Source organism: Papio anubis, chromosome 1, assembly GCF_008728515.1.
Source record: "Papio anubis isolate 15944 chromosome 1, Panubis1.0, whole genome shotgun sequence".
Lineage (NCBI taxonomy): Eukaryota > Metazoa > Chordata > Mammalia > Primates > Cercopithecidae > Papio > Papio anubis.
The window spans coordinates 140029307-140051065 of record NC_044976.1 but is presented as its reverse complement, the minus strand read 5'-3'; the positions used below and the strand labels follow the sequence as shown (position 1 = coordinate 140051065).

Below are 21759 nucleotides of genomic sequence, written 5' to 3'. Positions count from 1 at the left end.
AAACTAGGGAAACCAACAGTGCTGCCTTCAGTCTGTGGTCAAAGGCCCGAGAACCCCTGGTAAATCACTGCTGTAAGTCCAAGAGTCCAAAAACTGAAGAACCTGGAGTCTGATGTTCAAGGGCAGGAAGCATCCAGAACAGGAGAAAGATGAAGTCCAGAAGACTCAGCAAGTCTGCTCCTTCCACCTTCTTCTGCCTGCTTTTTTTCTAGCCACCTGCCTGCTTTCCTTCTGGCTGCACTGGCAACTGATTAGACTGTGCCCTCCCAGATTGAGAGTGGGTCTGACTCTCCCAGTCCACTGACTCAAATGTTAATCTCCTTTAGCAACACCCTCATAGATACACCCAGGAACAATACGTTGCATCCTTCAATCCAATCAAGTTGACACTCAATATTAACCATCACAGGATGAGAACAAGAGATGAAGCTGGAGAGCAGGAAGGGGAATCAGGGACCAGACCATGAATGTTGGTATCAGGGTTCCAACAATGACCACCACTTTGGGAACTTGTCAAGTCCTGACCTGGACTCTGGTATGTGTCCCTGTGTTCCCAGCTGAGTTTGAAGGTGTTTCCCCAGCCTTTCCCAGGAATGCTCACCTATCGTAGAGGCAATAGGCACTAGTCAAGTGTGATGAGGTAACACTACTTTTCTAAGTGCTTTGTTTCCCTGAACATGCCATTTATTACATTTTGGGTTTTAGCTAAGGTTCAAGGGAATGGACTGGAAGGATGGGGCTTCCCAGCTCAGATTCAGAGTGAAGCAGCATGCCAAGTGAGCCTGTTTCCAGAGCCCAGCGGGAGAAGGCTCAGGTGAAAGCTGTCAACTGGGGTGTGCCAAGAGGGTGGAGGTAAAGAATCACCATGGCAGGGCACCACCCTCTCCAACCCCGACACTACTTTGAATTATCAGAAAACATACAGATTTCTGCCTTACAGAAGACTCCTTTATTTTTTGTTTTTATAACTTTATTGTGATATAGTATCAAATGTACAGAAGAATCACATGTACTTCCATATATTCTTTATTCAGTCTCCTTATATATTAAAATTTTGCCCATATTTATTGTGTTATTGCCTTGAATTATATACATACTATTTTCTGAATCATTGGAGAGTAGTTTCATATGTATATAATATAAATATATATTTTACTTTTAATTTGCCAGATATAACTTTATTTTTTTTAATTTTTAATTTTTGTGGGTACATTGTAGGTGTCCATATTTATGGGTTACCTGAGATATTTTGATACAAGGATGCAATCCATAATGATCCTGTCAGGGTACATAGGATATCCATCACCTCAAGCATTTATCCTTTGTGTTTCAGTCCATTTAATTATAATATTTTAGTTATTTTAAAATGAAGGATTAAATTATTTTTTATTGTAGTCACCTTGTTGTGCTAGCAAATACTAGGTCTTAGTTATTCTTTCTAACTATTTATTGTACCCATTAACCATCTCCCACTCCCACCCACGATTACCCTTCCTAGCCTCTGGTAACCATCCTTCTGGGAGTAGGTGTATATATCATGCCTCTTTATTCCTGAATATTTCCATGTGTATTTCCTCAGAACATTCACACATAGTCACAGTGCAATTGTCCATGTTTTTAAAAAATTAACATTATTATGAAAGTGTTAACTTATCCAGGGTCCATAATCAAATTTTGCCAACTATCTCCCAAAATGTTTTTTATTGCTATTTCTTCCTAATAAAGCATCAAATCCAGTATTACACGTTGTATTTAGTTGCCATATATCTTAGTTTGCTTTAATCACTAGCAGTTCACTATGTACATCATTTCATTTAATCCTCATTTCTGAGGCTCAGAAATGTTTAAGAAACTTGCCCAAAGTCGCAGAGATTGAAATCCCAGTCTATTTGATTCCAATGAGTCTTTTCTTTCCATGGTATCATCCTGACCATAATTAAAATATTATGTTCTTCTAACACAGAACCAACTATCTCTCAGAACTATCAGAGAAAAGATTTAGTTTGTTGTCCAAGATGTGTCATTTGTTAATTGCATGATCTTGAGGTTCTCATTAAAAAAAAAAAAAAAAAAAAAAATTGAGTGTGTAAATGACTTTTGTAAATTGTAGAGCTAGAAACATAAAAACCTACCAGTGGCACATTCACACTAAGGTGTAAATGGCTGAAATCAGACCTTACACTGAGTAATGACAGAAAAAATGGAGCAAGAATTAAACAGAGTAATAAAATATTCACGTAGAAAGGTAAAAAGGCACAAGAATGGGTTGAAGATTTTGGAAGGACATGTTTCAGCTACTTCCTAACTTTTCTGAACCAATTCCTTCCCAGACCCAAGGTGGTATCCTAAATTTTTGCATATCTCTTTCCTGTGTTTATCTAAGATTTCAGAATCCATAGACTGCCCCCCTCGCCCTCCACCCATGCACACACTCACACTCACTCCCCCATCCCTGGGGAGAAGTTTCTTCCTTCTCCAAATATGTACAAAACCACCAGTCCCTAAGCCCAAGTGGGCTGGCTGAGATCAGGGCTATTCTGGGGCAGCCAGTTTGCACACTGATAGGGGAGGATTAATGAGACAGTCTGCTCATCCATTGCAATTAGAAACAACACTGGAACTGTTCTGAGGCTATTTCTATGCAGGGAACTTGAACTGCTCATCAGCCCTCCTCACTCAGAGACCTGTGGGTAATTAGGGCCGTGTTAAATATAGGAGAATCAACCCAGAACAGCCCCATCTGTGCTGGCGCCTTGGGTTCTGAGGATACACTGTGCCCTCAGCTAGCACTCCAACAGCAGGAAAGGGGGATTTAGCTTCAACCTGGAGGATTTTGGTGTTGCTTAACTCAAGCTAAAAATGCTCCGGCCTTTTAGCCCCACATGGGCTGTCAGATAAAATTCAGGAGTGAAAACCACATCAGCCCCAGGAAAGCACCTAACATTTATGGGCCCTATTCGCCAAGCCACAGGGTTGCCACCAACTCTTAAAAAGGACAGTTTAGCTTAGGATGAAGGCATGGAGAGAGTCCAGTGTGTCTGTAAACCTTATATCTGAGGAAGAACAACTGAAAAAACAAAAACAGTGGGTAAGGAAGGATGCCATAGCATGTAATTACAACACTTTCTGACTCCAAACAGTTGTGTGGACACTGGGTCATAATGCAGCACTTTTCTGTCCTTCTGAAAAGACACTCCTAAGTAATAAGCTCATAGCACACAAGATTGGAAAATACTGCACGGTCTCTATTTTCTCATGATGTTGCTCAAGGGTAGAGGTGGTGCTGAATATATTAGCTCCACTTTACGGATTTTATTTTCTAGAAATTGTTGGGGGAGAGAATAAACTCAGACCCATAGGTAGAGCCCACAGTAAGTCCCAGAGAGAGCCATCCTGAGTTCCTGTGGCCACTAGTCTTCATAGTAATTACCTCGTTGCAAAATGCATCCTCTGGGACCTGCTACTCAAAGTGTGATCCTTGAATTGGCAGCTTTGGCCTCCACTGAAAGTGTGTTAGAAATGCAGAATCTCAGGTCTCATGTACTCAGTCAGAACCTGCCTTTTAACAAGGTCCCTTGGTGATCCATATGAACTAAGAGAAATATTAAAGTTTAAGAAATATTCTCCAGGAGGCCCATTGCCTTGTATCTGGGAGAGGGTGTGAGGCCATTTGTTGCAATGCCCCAGGTATTTGTTGTTTGCTTGTTTATGGTTGGTTGGTTTGTGTTTCCTGATGTCTGATGATTAGAAAGTCTTACAACATCTCAGGCTTCCAGGATGGGTGCATTTGAGGGTCCTAAGGTAAAATTTTAGGCCAAGTCTTCATTCTTAAGCCTTTCCATTTCATCCATCTCATAAGGGATGAGGAGTCAAAGGTTTTAGACTGGGAGGGCCTGTCTCCTAATTGATTTAGAACATTCACTTGTGTTTGTGGTTACCAAATGTCATAGGGGCTTGTTCTGCACTGATCTATAGCTCAGTGACTAACATCCTCAAGATGGGAAAGTGGCTTGGTGTGTTCCTGTAGCTGTATACCTTGTTTCCATGGAGCCCATTTTTTATTCACCCTAAGTTTGCCTGGCCTTACAAAACTTCTTGGGTGGTAGCAGGGGCCATTGTATCCTAAGAAGATCCACTGGAATCAATGTTTGGTGGAAGCTGGCTCCAGCAGAGGTCAACTTCCCCAGATAAAAAAGGAAATTGCTGTTTTTCCAGGTATTTGGGAGGCTTGCTGGCCAGGCAGGTTGCTGTCAGGGTTTGAAGGCACTAAGACCCAGGAAGCAGACACTCAGCCCAGTTGTTGAGACAGATCCAGACTCTCCATCTCTGACAAGCCATTTGGACTGTCTTTTTTGAGTTCTTTATGTTTTCCTAATTCATGGACTTCAGGCAATCACAGCCACCCATATGACATCCTCTTTCAGCTGCAAAGTACCATGGGGTGATGGACAGAGCACTACCCTGGAGACACTATTTCACAGGCAATTTTGCATCCACTTAGCCCCATCTGAAGTTGACTCAAGTGGACTAGTATGGGCAGCAAAGAAGCACACAGATGGTGGCATCTCTAGGAGTACTAAGCTACCCAGATGACCGAGAAGGACAGTTATGATAAGGTGACAGGCTGCATTTCTCCAATCCTGAGTAGGAAACATATTTTCATCCCACATGGTAACTCAAGTTCTATGGTTGTCAGGAGCTTCTAATGTCCCCATATTAAGAACCACATAATATATTACACCACCAGCTATCTCAAGACACATGGGAGAGAGTTTCAGAAGAATGTCGCATTGGTTCTACTTCCTTATCCCTAAGTAATTCTCCTCTTGCCCATGGAAGCAACAGAAGTGCCATTTGCAGATTACCTTCCTTTTTGATTTGTTTCTTTGACAAACTTAAATGCCCAGGCCAGACTATGTAAGTATTACAAGTATAGCAGTGAACAGGCAGATATACTTCTGCCTAATGAAACTTACTCCTTGGTGAGATACACAGACATTAAATAAGCAATCAGAGAATTAATGAGTAATTAAAATTATAACAAATGTGACAAAGAAAACATACAGGATGCTGTATACAGTGGTTGTTGGTAAAAGAGCTTTCAAAAGAAGTCCTGATTTGTAGCATCTGCCAATTTCTGCAGTGTAAATATATCCACAGTTAATTTCAAGCTATGGGCAGTTGCAGTTGCCAGCTCACACTGTTCTAGAATATTCAACAATCAGCTCTGGTTAGCCAGCATGAGCCAACTTCAGCAGACCACTGCGTCACATCAGATATTATAGAGAAGGACTAAGCTGAGCTATGGGGGGGTCAGAGCTTTTCTGATGAAGTGAAATTTAAAGTGAGCCTTGAGGGAGCATCAGTAATTTGCTAGGGAAGAAGTGAGAGCAAAAGACTTTTCATGCATAAGGAATAACTTGTACAATGCATAAGGAATAACATGCATAAGGAATAACTTGTACAATAGCTTGTACAAAAGAGGTAAGAAGGAACATGGTGTTTTATGTAATGGGAGAAGATCAATGTGGGGAAGCTTAGTGTGCCTCCAAACCAGATGAAATAGATACTATTATAATTATCCTCATTTTTAAGGAAACTGGGCTGCAGACGGGCTGAATAACCAAATAACTAGCTCAAGGTCACACAACTGTAAAGTGGTAGGATGTGGATCTGAATCTTGGCAATCTTTCTCTAGAGGCTGCCATGCTATCACTTTGTGCTGCCTTTCAGCTGAGAATGAAAATGGTAAGCAAGGGCTCAAACCATGCAAAATCTAGCAAAATGACTATCTTCTACAGGCAATATCAAATTCATTTCTCAAGGCAGCTCTCCAGGCCAGCAGATCTTACTTAACCCATTTGGTTAGGAGACCATAGGAAAATCTGATGAAATACGTAGACACCCTCATCGTAATGAATGTGTTCAAACACATACACAAATTTACATATTTTTTTGATGGTTCACGGATACCCTAGTCCATTTATAATCTCCTTAGTAGTCCAAACATTGCAGAAAAGCAATCTCTGTGGGCTGCATTTTCCCCTCCCGCTTGCCTCCTGCCTCCTATCTTAGATATTTTTCTCGATTCAGTTCTTGCTCTCTGCCATCTTACAAGGAATTTGCAAGTTTCTCTTGCTATTCCAGGAACAGAAGATTTCATCTTTTACTGAAGACCTGGGGCCATGTCATTTAAAATACCTCCAGCAAGAGTGTTGGGCTGTGGTCAGGAAATGTTGATTTTCATCTTAACCTGCTCTCTGATAACTTTCTCCTGTTTCCCTATCCTTAACATGGAAATTTGTTAGCACCTGTATTTAGTGCTGTCCTTGAAGACCTGTATCCTGGCACTTCCTATGTTAAAATATGCCATGAAAATCTAAATGTATGTCTATAATTAAGTTTATGATAAGTCTACTTTTCACTGAATTATATTTGAGAGTAAAATTGTATTACAGTATTGAATTATATTTCAGAGTAAAATTCTAGTATAATTATGCTTTAATCTGACTTCTTCATAATTGCTTTTGAATTTATAGCCGATATTCAGAAAAGTGTTCTGAGACCTTTGGGAAAAAATCCCATGTAAATGCGGAGCATTGCAACTATAATAATAATTATTTTACTGCTATTTCTACCATTGACCCTGACATATTTTTCCCTCTACTTCCAATCAGCTATTTTCTCCCTCCCATCCAAAATAAGGAGAGATAGCTTTAAATTAGCTAAAAAACAAAACAAAACAAAAAACAGATCCTTGAGGTACCATCTGCTGTGACAGCCTTACGAGGTAGAGGAGAGCTTTTTGATACCATCCAACATACCAGCTTATGAGAGTTGATTGTTAAATATCTTGGAGTTTTATAAGCTGACAACTGTTTTAGATATCAAAAACTAATGGAATAAAAATGCTCTGATGAGTCAGTAATAAAATACTGAGCAATGGCTGGGCACGGTGGCTCACACCTGTAATCCCAGCTCTTTGGGAGGTCGAGGCAAGCGGATCATGAGGTCAGGAAATCAAGACCATCCTGGCTAACACAGTGAAACCCTGTCTGTACTAAAAATACAAAAAGAAAAAAAAATTAGCCTGGCATGGTGGCGGGCATCTGTAGTCCCAGCTGCTCGGGAGGCTGAGGCAGGAGAATGGTGTGAATCCGGGAGGCAGAGCTTGCACTGAGCGGAGATCGTGCCACTGCACTCCAGCCTAGGCGACAGAGCAAGACTCCATCTCAAAAAAAAAAACCAAAAAAACAAAAAACAACTGAGCAATACTACAAGCAAGACACTGACCTAAGTGTTATAGGGAAGACCAAGTACGTCTTTAACCTATAGTCTAAATAGATACATGGGAGGCTGTGGGCCCCTCAAGGGTAGAGTCTTCTTAATAAACACTTGCCATAGTTTGGGCCACTGAAAGATATAAATGAAACACATGTTCGTTGAATGAACAAATAAATGGATAAATGCTAAGGTGCAGTGCTGCCTAGCATTGAGAAGATGACTTTCAAGAGAATCCCAGAGACTCATGCCCAGATTAGGACAAAGGAAATGTCTTTCTGATGACTTTCCTGAAATTGACATATATAAGGAATAAGAACTAATGAGTAAATACTTGTGTACTGCTCTTTTCTTTGGGCCTTTTTCTCTACCTCTCTAACTTCTCTTCCTGATTTGGTAGACCATAATGCATTTGAAATACTGCTCAGTGGAACCCCAGTGGTTTAGTAGATCTGCGAAATTCGATATTATTTTCTTACAAAACCTCTCCTCTGGGGATAGTAACCTTAGTCAGTCTCCTAGTTTTGGCTTTGTTGCGCGAAGTGAACTATCGTGGATTAAAGATGGCCACAAGTTCTTTGCTGCTCTATGCATTGAGAAGTGAAGTCTAATTACCCAGCCCTTGGATCTGGGCTTGCATTACTGATTCATTTAATATATAGAATTTGGCAGAAGTGATCCAGAACTTCAGAATTTAAGTGATTCAGAAGACTTACAACTCTCATCCATGCCTTTTGGAATACGTGTTCTTGGAAACTAGCTGCCATGTTTTCAGGAAGCCCAAGCATTCCTATGGAGAGGTCCATGTGGAGAGGATCCAAGATATCCAGTAGATAACCCTGGATGAGTTCCAAGTCAACTATAAGAAGCACTTGCCAGTCATTTGAGCAAGCTATCTTGGAAATAGGTTCTCCAGCCCCAGTCAAGCCTTCCCAGATGACATTTTTTATCTGCATGAGTTTATCAGAGATGAACTGTCCCTATTGAACCTGCCTAAAACAGATTAGTGAACAAAACAATTGTTATTGTTTTAAGTCCCTAAGTTGTGTAGTAGTGTATTATGCAGCAATAAGAAACATGCCAAAATAGTAAACAAAAGGAATACTGAATTCTTAAAGGAGTATGAAGATTAATTAGAGCCACCAACAGGAACTGAAACAAAATGCGAGGATGGTGATTCCTACTAAATTCCCCATTTATTTTGCTGATCTATCTCATGCAGAACACAGATGAATTTTGAAGAATGACAGTGAATTTTTAATATCTCAATCAGATGTTGGCTCCAATTGCAGCTGTTGTTCCAAATGTAGTTGGATGGAACAAATCAATAGGCCTCCTGGCACCTGGTCAGGAGCCATTGAGCTGGCAAATGCTTATTTCTCTATACCTGTTAATAAAGTCCAGAAATTAGCAAATTCTAGCTCATGGGCCAAATTCTGACTACTGGATTTTTATAAATAAAGTTTTATTAGAACACAGTTACATTCATCTATTTACATATTAGGTATGGCTGCTCTTGTTGTACAACAGCAGATTTCAGTAATTATGGCAGAGTCCATCTGTCCTCCAAATTCTAAAATATTTATTTTCTAGCTTTTTACCAAAAATGTTTGCTAACCTCTGGTAAATACCATCTGAAGCAATTTGCTTCCAGCCAACAGGGTTAGTGATATGCCTCCACTGTCCTACTTCAGGGCTCTTTCAACTTTACAGCCCCATGTTATAATCTAGTCCACAGGGACTTTAATTGTCTACCCATTCCATCAGATAACATGCAGGCACATTATATTAATGATCTTATATCATGATTACTGTACCTGGTAAATAGGGTGAAGTAACTAGTTCTAGATATGACGTTAAGATACTTGCATACCATAGAGTGATAAATTCCACAAAATTCAGTTTATATCCAACTGAATGTTATTGAAATTTGTAGTGATCTACTTGTTTCGAGCATGCCAAGATATTCCTTTCATGAACATGATGACAAGTTGCTATATCTGACCTCTCCTACTACGAAGAAAGAGGGATAATATCTAATGGGCCTTTGTGGATTTTGAAGAGAATATATATTTCATTGGGCATGCTACTATAATCCATTTACCAAGTAAGATGTAAGGTCATTAGTTCTGTGTGGGGTCCAGAACCAGAAAAGCCTCTCCAATAGTTCAAGGTTGCCATGCAAACTGCTCTTACATCTAGATCCAGTAGATTCCATGGTGCTCAAAATGTCTCCGTTAGGCAGGAATCCTGAATGAAGTCATTAACCTGCTAGATGAATCATAGAGCAGACATCTAGAATTCTGGAGTAAAACTATAACAACTTCTTCAGAAAAATTCTTCTTTTAATTCAGAAATTCCTCTTTTCAAAATTCTTCTTTAGAATACCAGTTTGAAACTGGAAGTTTGATCATGGGCCATCAAATTATAATGCAACCTGAACTGCCCATGATGAACTAAGAGTTGTTGATCCATCAAGCCTCTAAGTTGTGCATGAATGATAGCATTCAGTGATCAAATGGAAGTAGGATATATGAGATCAAGCACAAGTACATTGAATAAGCAAGTGACCCAGTTACTCATGGTGTCTATTTGTGCAACAACAGCTTCAGAATCTTACACCCATGGCCTCATGGGAAGCACTCAGTGACCAGTGGACTGAAAAATATTTGGCCTTGTTTACAGAAATTTTTGCATAATATTCTGGTATCATCCAAAACCGAATGATTACATCGTTGTGGCCCTATACTAGTGGTGTGGGGAAGAAAAATTTTCCCAGTAAGAACTTCCAGCAGTGTACCTAATTGTTCATTTTGCCTCAATGGAAAGACAGCCAGAGGTATAAATCTACATTGCTTCATGGGCAGTAGCTAACAGTTTAGATGGATAATAAGGGACTTAGAAGAAACATGACTAGAAAATTAGTGACAGGAAAATCTGGGGAAGAGGTAAATGGATAGACCTTCCTAAATGGGCCCATATGAATGCTCATCAAAGCTCAATCTCAGCTGATAAGAATTTTAATAATGGACAAGAGGACACATTCTGCAGACCTCTATCAGATTTTTCTTTCCAGTTTCTTCTGTTCTTGACCAATGAGCTCATGAACAAAATAGCCATGATGGTAGACATGGAGGGTATGCATGAATTCGGCAACATGAACTTCTACTCACAAGGCATGAAAGGACAGTATTTTGTTCTTGCTCCATAGAAACTTACTCTTCATAGGGATTTGTCTTCCCTGCCTGTAATACCTTTGCCAAAATCAGTATCTGTGGACTTAAAGAATTCTTACGTCTTATTTCCCTTCATGTTATTCCACGATGCTTTGCTTTTGACCAAGCAACTTACTTTGCAACAAATGAAGAATAACAGATTCATGCTTATGGAATTCATTAGTCTTAACTTGTTATCCATCACTCTAAAGCAATAGATAGGTGGAATTCTTCTTTTAACTATTTACTGTGCTAGATGGTTGGAAACACTTTGCAGGGCTAGAATAATGTCCTGAAAGATCCAGTAAATTCTCTAAACGATCAATCAAGGCATGTTGCTGTTTCTCTCTTATCCAGATTTCATAGATCCAGGAATCAAGGGAGAAAAATGGAAAGGGCTCCTCTTACTGTTACCCATAGTGATCCACAGCAAAATTTATTCTTTCTATTCTCAACTTAGATTCTGCTGGTCTAGAAGTTCTAGCTTCTACTAGGATATATAGCAATGATTCCATTAAGATAGAAGTTGATACTCCCTGCTGCCGACTTTGGGCTCCTCATGCTAAAGAATCAACAAACAAAATAGGTTATTGGTGTATTGGCTGGGATAACTGGGGAAATGGGATTACTACTACACTATAGAAGTAAGAAAAAGTGTGTCTGGAATTCAAGATCATATCTTATACTCTCAAGTCTTGTAATTACTTTTGTTGCTGTAACGAACAAAGTGGAAAATAACCCAATGCAGGCTCAATTGCAAAAGCTTGGATCCCTCAAAAATGAAAATTGACATCACCCCAGGCAAGAAACCATGACTAGGTGATGTGCTTGCTGAGAACACAAGTATATGGAATGGGTAGTGAAGGAAGGACGTTATAAATACCAGCTATGACCACAAGATCAGTTATAGAAATTAGGATGGTAAGAATTATGAATACTTATTTTTTGATATAAATGTATTTGGTTGTATATTAACCAATTCTTTTTTCTCCCCCATCTACCATCTAATATAAAATGGGGTAATAATAGTCTTTGTATTAGCTCCCTAGGGCTGCTATAACAAAGTACCACAAATTGGGTGGCTTAAAACAACAGAAATTTATTTTACTGCAGTCTGTATGTGAAAAGTCCTAAATCAAGGTGACAGTGGGGTCACTTCCTTTTTAGAGGCTCTGAGGGATAACCTGTCCAATGAGTCTCTTGTAGGCTCTGATGGTTGCTGGTAATCTTTGGTGTTCCTTTGTCCAATCTCTGCCTCCATTGTTACATGACATTCTTTGTGTCTGTGTTCAAATTCCCCTCCTCTTATAAGTACACCAGTCACTGAATTAGAACCCACCTTAATCCAATATAACCTCTTCTTGATTATATCTGCGAAGATCCTATTTCCAAATAAGATCATCTTTACAAAGTCCAGGGGTTAGTACTTCAACATGGCTTTTTGACAGACACAATTTAACCCGTAATATCCTTGTATCTCAGTATATTTATATGACATGACATCGGAAGGAAAGTGGATCTCGGCTAAAAAAGGACTGAATATCATTCCAAAATGGACAAAGCAACCTATGAGGCTAGGTATCCCTTTTTTTGGGGGGGGGGGGGCATCGTCTCACTCTATAGCCCAGGCTGGTGCCATGGTGCCATCTCGGTTCACTGCAACCTCTGCCTCCTGGGTTCAAGAGTAGCTGGGATTACAGGCATGTAACACTATGCCTGGCTAATTTTTGTACTTTTGGTAGAGACAGGTTTCACCATGTTGGCCAGGCTGGTCTCGAACTCCTGACCTCAAGTCATCCACCCACCTCAGCCTCCTAAAGTGTTGGGATTACTGGTGTGAGCCACCGCGCCCAGTCGTCTTTTAAGAGTGTTTTCATCTGTAGAACTGAGAGTTGCATCATACTAGATAGAAGCATCATTTTGCTAATATCTTCATTTGGAAGTTATATTTAGTTAAGAGAAGTGGACATAGATGCCAAGTTGGCAAGGGATGGATTTTGGTAGCATTCTACGGTATCAACTTAGCTAAATCAGGAGCTATATTTTCCAGAATTTCCTCTCCTGATTCACACTGAGTTAAGGTTAGTCTTAAGGGAAATTTGCATGAGGTTGGAAAAGCAGAACTGAAGCAGCAAGCATTTGAAGGGGGCACCAAACTCTATGATGGCAAAGCACACATTTTCCCTGATGTGGTGATTTACCTGGACTTAGCGCAGCAGCTGTAGTTGAAGCTCCCAAAGCTCTGTCTTCAGCTTTGCCAAGTCCTATGCTAGGAACATGTTCAGCTCCATGGCAGAGGGCACTAGATCCCTCCGGAAGTCACCCCCTTGAGGTTGGTAAAAGGCTGATATGGGTTCCAGTTTTTCCTCCTAATTCCTATTCTTCTTTGTTCTCCTCTACTTCATGCCCAGCTTTTGTTACTGATGGCTGTGTTGACCCGGAGAGTTCAGCCCATTATCAGACAGATGCAACATACTCCCATTGACTTATTCAACAGATCTCACACTTGCCTAAGGTCTAATCCCTGGAATAAACCCCTCATTCTATGTCACTGTTTCTGCTTCTTATTAAACCCCAATACATGTACCTTCTATCAACACTGACAAAGGTTGTCATGAAGGAAGAAATCAGGAACCACAGAAAGCACTGGTGTTCATATTCCACCACCTCAAAAAGGTGGGAAGTCTTCTACAGATAGGTGTGATTTGGCGCACTTCTGAATTATGACCCATCCTCTGGGTGCCAGTGCTAAATAGTCATTTTCTACCATCCTTCATCTGACCTCCATCCATATGCCACAACTGTCTCCAATCAGAGCTTGAAACCAAACAGCAACGTATATTTCGTGAGATTGCATGTTTCATGTTTGGGGGAAAAAGCATAAAATAAAATGTGTTGTGGCCTATTTACAAGAGCCTGTCCCCAAATAAGGTGAAGGCCATCATTGATCGGTCTCTATTTAACTTGGCTCATTGGACTTCTTAACATCAGAATATCTAGCTGAGCAATTTATTAGCATTCTATCTTAGTCAGCTTCTGGAGTGTCATTCAGATCCTAGTTCTTTACTCTGACACAGGTTTTTTTCTTTTCATTTTAGCCTCCCAGTTTCTCCTGTTTCTCATATTACAAAAGGCCGTCTTTCCCCTTTACTGCCAGCACATGATTGTGGGGTTGTGCACGTTTCTTCTTGCATATTTCCCCTTGTACATGTTTTTTGTCAGCTTCCTTGCCCTACCTCCCATGATGCCTTTTCTTATCCAGAAGAAACTGGCACAAACTCTTTCAAGAAATGAAAACTCCCTATCCTGGTTCACATGCATTGATTAGAAAAGTATTAACTATTGAAATAAATGTAATATATAAAGCTGAAGCTGCTGTTTTATTCAATCTAAGATAACAATGTTTGCTATATTTTTAAAAATTAATTGCAGATTCATTCTACTAAGTAATTAGATTCATTTAGTATAAAACAACCCTTGTTGGATTCTGAGAATGGTTCATGCATTGGTCAGGGACTCGGCTTTCTTGGGGTGACACAATTATTTCTTAGGGCAGCCCGATAGCTCCCAGACAGCTAGTGAGGCCCAGCAACCTGTGGAGTCTGGTTTCTGGAGCTATGGCTTGGTTAATCTGTATTATTTTCATGAAGTGGTTAACATTCCTTATGAAGAAATGGAGGCTAAGTGACTCACAGCAGATTAGTAGAAAAGTCCTGAGTCCCTCTCAGAATCCTTGGTATTCTGGTCGGCAGGATTACTGTTTGCCTCAGGATAGGCTGTTCTCTCAAAATCATAAATTTCCAAAAACATAAATCACTTCCATGTGGATAAAGATGAGAAATTGTATTGATTTTTCTGTTTTGTTAGAAAGAAAAAAGAGAGAAGGAAAGAGGGAAAGTGGGAAAGTGGGAAAGTGGGAAAGGGAAGGGAAGGGAAAGGAGAGGGAAGGGAAGAGGGAGGGAAGAAAAGGAGGGAGGGGAACAAAGAAAAAGCAGAAGGAAAGAAGGAAGGGAGAGAGGGAGGCAATATACCTTACATGCTATCAGAAATTTAATATTTAGACTTAAAATAACAAAAGAAAAAGTCTGATAAATTACCATGTATTTTAAATCACTAATTATATATCAACCTGACTCCTTAAACCAAGGAAATTGTTAGCCTGAAGAATAGAAAGCACAGAGATTTACTTTTTACCTGATTAACACTTTGTATTAAAATAATCCAAAATAGCTGTTAATTCCTGTTAAATTCAGTCTCCACTTTTCTATAAAAGAAAAATTTAAATTATTTTTGGTAGAAAAGCTATTTTTTAATGTCAAAAATATTTCCTTATAACATTTTCAAGCCAACATACACAAAATTATTTATGTCAAATATTGTCACATAGAATCCAAAATGCCAGATTCTTCAACTCTTTTATTCACCCCAGGCAAATTTCAGTTTGCCATAAATCTTCCTTATGGCCAAGTCCCACTAGACTTTTAATTTAATTAAACATTGAAAATATTTGCATTGTGTTTTTCCCATACTCCCAACCCTCCATCAACAGTGAATTGGGAACCCAGCTATACATTAACCCAGAGTTATAAGGAAGCTGTACATATGTATGGAGCTCAGTTTCAGTTTGCTGGGAAGAGTAGGCAATAGCAATTTGCTGCAATGCATTCCATGGTTAATGTCACCAAAGATGTCAAGTGAGCAAGTGACAATGGGGCGGTTGGGGCGGAAGAGGGGGAGAGGAACAGCAAGATCCCTAAGTGGAAGATTGTCCTAAGTTTTTATCAAATACCCACTAGGGAGATCACTGAATTCTCACCAATCAATCTGGCAGTGATTTGGTCACCAAGGCGCAAAGGCAGATGGGATCCCCTTAAGTTCACTTTATGCAAGGCTTCCCCAATGCAAAAGGAATTATATTTGCAGGAGAGGATGACAGCATTGTGAGAATAGAAGGGATAGTGACTGGGCAGATCAATACTGGAGCTGTTTCACTTCCTTGCTAATTCTGTTTCACAGTGAGAAAACTGGATATGTTTCCTTCCTCATCTCTCTTTCCCTATATAAAAATCTGTGTTTTATTTCAACTTTTATATACAAATTACCAGAGCTAACAAAGGCTTGAACCTGAGTTAAGGTAAAAGAGGGGGGAAAAAAGACACATCCCGAACCAGTTTCATTTATGTAATGAAAATAAATTTTTACACAATCAACAGAAACACACCAAGATTTTTTTTGCGAAAAATATTTTTAAATAAATTTTTCTTTTTTTCTTACATTCTGATATACATATGTAACAAGGTTTATGGCACTGTAACCAGAATCAAATCAGAAAAAAAAAAAAAAGGAAAAAGGTGGGAAGGAAAGTAATTGATATATTGTTGAATTCCTTTCTATCTCCAAGCTGGCAAATTTGCACTATTTGTCTACCATTCAGCTGCCAGCTCTAACTTGTTTGCACACTTAAAACATCATATTATTGCACAAGAAGCCAGTGAAGGCATATGGTATAATGGTCAGTTCCTCACTATTTCAAAAAAAATCTCTTAAACCCAGAGAAGGAAAAAAAAGAAAAAAAATCCAGAGCATGAAACACACAAAATCAAAGGTATCCTTTGTCTCTTTAAAGAATGCCTGAAGGATTCTTAGACCACTTAAGCTGCCCTGATCTTCTCTTTGCACCAGTGAGCACAACAGGGCTTGGTTTGGTTGGGTTTTTGTTTTCTATGTGGACAGCCCAGGTGGGTCCCAGGCCTTGGTGATTCAATGTCTTTTCTATTTACTTTTGGTTCTTTTTAATTGGTTTAAAGTGTGTAGTATTTTCGGTCTATGAACCTGCACAGACTATTTAGTCATAAACTCTACAAATAGCTTAAAAGGAAAAGGGGGAGAAACAAGTTGTATTATATTTTTATTGTTGGCTTAAAAAAATTACTTCTTTAACCTCCTGAATTTGTCAGTTTGTGGGAGGTGAATCTCAATGGCGTCAAAAGTTATAGTCTTCTCACACTTGTTAAAAATAAAGTGTTTAAACAAGTTTGTTTCCATTCACAAACTTTACTCCCAACTAAAAAAAAAAAAGAAGAAAAAAAAAAAACCAGAATCCATCCTCCTTCCTCATTGTCTCCTAACGGAGAGCAGCAATCCTTTCCATCCAGACCATTGTCACACAACCGTCTCCACGCCCATCAGCTTTGGTGTAAGGATTCTCGGTGTCACACCGTTGTTTAGGTCTTCCTCAAATTCTAGCAACTGCCCCATGAAGTTAAGGTTTGGGGAGATAATTGGTCGTTTGCCTTTGACAAATTTATAAGCATCAGTCATGGTCATCCGAGTGTGCTTCATCAAGTAAGCGATGACGATGGTGGCAGAGCGGGACACCCCAGCCTGGCAGTGGATGAGAAGCCCCTTCCCACACTGGTGAGCTTCCTCTGAAAAAAGGGAGAAAGACAAGAGATGAAGGGCAGACGGAAGGGAGAGGCACGGAAAGAGAAACTTTTATCTAAATTTTGCAATGCCTTATTTTGCAGAGAAATAATGAATTAAAACTGTTTTAAAGCCAAGTATAATCTACTAGTTCATTATATATATTTATGTCACAACTTCCAGAACTGGCTAAAGTTGATAGCAGCATGAACAAGAAGCTATACATCTACATTTAAAGAGAGGGAATAGTTTGCTTCACAGGTGACAGTGGCCTGAAGCCAGACCTATAACACAGTTAACTTTCACGCTGAACAAGCTACTGATTAAGTCAACTCTAACAGTCATTGAACCTCTCTCTTAAATGTCTTGTTCTCTTATTTTCTGGAATTATACTACTGAAAAAAAAAGAATGAAGGAAAAGGAGAGAGGGAGGGGAAAAATTATACCAACACATGAAAATATACACTCACACACATATATATATATGTATGTGTATATGTGTGTGTGTGTATATATATGTTATATATATATAACAGTTCCTCTTTGGATTAAGGATGTTAATTCCAATTTTTGGTTGTGTGACTTAACAAACCTAAAGCTAGTAACAACAACTCTCTCACTTGTAATAGAGAAAAAACACTTTCTTTATTCTACAGAATTGCTCTGTACAGGAATGGGAATTAAATGGATAAGAGTTTTAGTCTTACTAAACCCTGATTAAGGTTAAAGGAATAAAGCTAAACTAGAAACATGCTATGTTTAGCTTCTCCCCAGAAAATCCAGTTGTTGCAAAGTTAACTAAATGCCAGTAGCATACAGGCCCAGGGTGTCACCTCTCAAGTGTTCAACCCCATTTGCATCCACATATGACATTCCAATGTGGCAATAATGTAGAAGATGGAGGAATCCCAGCAATGGTTCAAAATCCAGAGCAATTGAAAGAGGAAGACTTGCTAAGTTTTCGGATATATTAAAAGCTCAGGACAATAGCGTGTGGGCACTGCCTGAACAGATTCTTAACGACATTTCTAGACTCTAACGCATCCCTAAGCAAGCTTCCTTGAAGGAACACCAATTAGATAAACAAGTAGGGAAGGAGAAGGAGTAGAGAGAATAGCGATTTCACCTAAACTACATCTACTGGCTAGCCACCAGTGGACCAAGGAAAAAAAAAACCTGACGTAAATTTTCATCTTAAAAGTTTACAGATGAGGTTTACTTCTCATAGTCAACAGTATTTCAAGAAAAGTAAGCATCTCTCTTTTTCAACCTTTTCCCTTCAGTGCACAGTATTTAGCTCCAAGTCAAGACCAGAAAGCATGGTGATGAGAGAATGAGCTTCCAAGTGCCTGGCTGGACCACTGGTTCCACTACACACACTTGATTCAGGAATAAACAAACTGGCATAAACACTAAACTTAGATGCTGCTTAATTTATATTAGACTTTCAGTGAAAGCTATTATGTTTATAAAACCTGCTGTGTTTTTCCTAACGCAAGACTGTAAGATTTTAGTTTATCCAATAACATAGCGATGAAAATAAAATTGTGCCTATGCAGGTTGTGATTTGGAGTTGTTCTTTGGGCTGAATGCTATTTGTTATTGGTCTCGTTTTCCTTTCAAAAAAAAAAAAAAAAAAAAGGCAGGTAAGCCTGAGTAATCTATAAGGAATGTGAGAGCTTTGGTTGAAATCCTCTTAGAACAAGTATATCTTACCCTAGTCATTAAATAGAAAACAATTTCCTAACTTCCTCCAACTGGAATTAAGTCAGATGGAATCTCAGTCATAACACCATGTATCAACCAGAAGTTCCTCATCTGCTTGTTGAGAAATTTTTCTTCCTCAGAGTTCCAGGTTTGGCTCAGATTTTATTAATAAAGAATCTGCAGTATCTCTGCATCCTCAGTTTGCCAGTTGGGAATTACTTAATAGGGCATCAGAAACATCACCTTAGTATGTTGTGAAAAGGCCTCAGGCTTGGGTCAAAAACCCTGGATTCTGGCCCCTTCTTGGACACTAGAATTCTTATGACCTCAGAGAAGTCACTTTCCTTCTCTAAGTTCAGTGATCACCCTGAATTTCCTTTCAGACTCAATATTCCATGGTCCTGTGCTGACGGCATAATTAGCAAGGAAAACAGCTTGGCAACATGGCCGCAGATGTCAACACTACAGCAAATCCACCAGACCCCAGTGGCTGTTAAACCTAAGGCTGCTTTTTTTCTCTGGCGAAGGAACACCCCACTCCACTTAACTGTATTCTTCCTGGAATAACAACCTGCTGTAATATTTAGGAAAAGTACTAGACCACCCCTTTATGGTGATAAAAGTTGAAGTTACTTAAAAACAAAACAAAACAAAACAAAAACAAATGTTGAGTTTTGCTATATTGCAGGTGTTCCTAAAATGATATTTTGAGTCTTATAGCAGTTTGGGGCTATAGAAGTTGCAGAAATTAGGATTAGGATTAGGCTGATAGTTGCTTCCTTCTGGGGATTAAAGCCTGCTGTTGCTAAAACTTCCTCCTTGGAAACTACTCTGTCTACACAACCTGATCTTTCCTAGTTCAATGAGTTTGGGGCAGACTGTCAAAAGAAAGCTAGTACCATCTTGTCTTATGCTGGATGAATAAGGATTAGTAGGGTGACCGGAAGGCATGGGTGTGTTTGGAAGGGGTGTCATATTCACTAGATGTTGCTTCCAAGGTGCTGAAGGGCGCTAGTAGATCCAGTAGCAGTAGCACCAGCTCTGACCTCCAATTCCTTACTTTCCATCCATTTTTCTGGTTATAGAGCACATAAATGCTAACTCCTACCACTATTTCACTGAGAACTTGAGGGATGAGGATTTCTAGTTGAACGGATCCCAACAAATTCAATTACTGCCCTTTTATATCCATCTTGATGGCTTGGATACACTTGACAGGCTATGACTTAGGAGAATGCTTAGGCTGTTTCAGTTAGCAGAGCCCTTCGAAACTCCAGGGCAGCTTTCTTTTTGCAACATAGGAATAAACCTTGAACTTGATATCAAAGCAAGAGCCGGAGGGAAAAGGAAGGCAGAGGATGAAAATTCCCTATGGGAGACAGTTACCAATGAACTCAAAAGCCTCTTCAAAGTACTGCCGCAGGTTCTGCTTGTTGCTGTCAGTGGCCGGCAGCCGCTTGTAGTTCAACAGGCCTTTCTCATAGTGGTAGAGGGGAAGATGAGTGGTGACATTGATGACGTAGCCGATGTTCAGCCGCTGCATGGTGTCCAGGTCCTGAGCATCCTGCTCATTGCCAAGGAACAGGAAGGGCAAGATGGGGGTGAGCTCAGCGTTCTCGATGTCAGGGGTGGTGGGGATAGGCTGAGGTAGCAAGCTCGAGGCCGCGGATGCTCCGCCCCCCACCTCCCGGCACTCTTGGAGCTGGAGGGAGTTGTCACAGAGGTTTTCATGGTTCTGCTTAAAACTACTAAGTCCACCTGGAACACAAACACAGAAAGTGAGAGTGACTGAGATTTCAGAGCTGGCAGAAAATGCTACCTCCCCATTGGAATGAGTTTGCATTGTAGCTCAAGCATATTTTAAATACACACATAAATATGTATTTAAACAAAATAAAAATAAAAATAAAACAAAAAATAAAAGTCCATTTAGAGACCCAAGACAAGCTTCGGGGAGTATCACTGCATGGAGCACTTTGGAAATGTGCTCTTTCTACAAATGAGGGCACGTTCCCCTAGAAAGAGTTCCACGCAGTGTCAGGCAATTTCCTCAGCTGCAAATGTGACCTGCCTCAAAGAGCCATATGCTCAGTGGCCTACATAGAACCCTGCGCTTTGGGAGCCAAGAAAGGCACAGATGACCTCCTCGGGTGGAATCTCAGCACCACAGGAGCACGTCTTGCACCCTTCATAGTTCACCTCACCCAGAGGGCCAAGTGTGCTCCCAATACAGCAGAGTGGTTACAAGCAGGAACGTTGGAAGAGACAGGTTACCTTGATTATACTCTGGGTACCATCATTTCCTGACACTATGACTTAAGTTCATTTACCTCTGTGCTTCAGTTCCACCATCTGTAAGCTGAGGGTGATGACGTCTCCCTTTGAGTGCAACTGTGAGCCTCAGATAAATGAGTATGTGTAAAATACTTAACACATCTCCTGGCACACAGTAGAGCTCACCAAGTAGTCACTATTTTAATTTATATTATTTATATGATTGCCCACAGGTGAAATCAGCAGAGAAGTACTTGGAAAAGACAAGCCAGGGTGGGGTGGGATGGATTGCTCTTATAATCTTTTTTCATATTCTCCATGTAGGTCCCTGACATTTGTCAACCCTGACTTTCAGTAGAACAGAATGTGAGAGCAGCGCAGTTGCTTACTCCTCGACTTTCCAAGGCTTATGGGCACATAAACCCATCAAGAAACCTCTTGTGGATGGGTGAATGCATACTTTTGAGCTTACGGCTCTGCTCTGCCTCCTAAGAGTTATGCGTCTAGCATAAAAAGCTTATAAACTGTGCTTGTTTCTCCATTTTTAAAATGCAAATCTTCCCCTGAACAAGTGCAATCTCATTTTGGGAATGGATCTTAGGGAAATCATCTAACCAAAGACAGTTAGCTAGATACATGGAGACGGTCACTACAATATTATCTGTTTTATATATATATTTAAAAGGCCAAGTAAAACACAAAAACAAATTAAAAGAAAAAAAAGTTATTACATTCATTCCATGGAGTATTATGTGGCCTTTAAAAGAGTAGTTGCAAAAACGATGTGAAAATAAATAAAATATTTTGGTTTAACATTAAATTTTTAAAAAGCTAAGTAAAAAACATTCAACAAAAGCTG

General features: G+C 39.8%; 1 protein-coding gene across 2 annotated transcripts in view; it reads right to left on the bottom strand.

The window, feature by feature from the left end:
* Positions 1-15722: 15722 nt before the first annotated feature.
* The window catches only part of DUSP10 (dual specificity phosphatase 10), a 40569-nt gene continuing 34532 nt past the window's right edge, over positions 15723-21759 (bottom strand). The window contains exons 3-4 of one of the 2 annotated variants that reach the window (XM_009186976.4): positions 20013-20384; positions 15723-16924 (exon numbers count right to left, since the gene is read on the bottom strand). In XM_009186976.4, coding sequence (XP_009185240.2) covers positions 16659-16924; positions 20013-20384 — 638 coding nt within the window. In that variant the 3' untranslated portion in view covers positions 15723-16658. The remainder of the gene's footprint in view (positions 16925-20012; positions 20385-21759) is intronic. The other variant, XM_003893084.5, reaches the window with a different exon arrangement.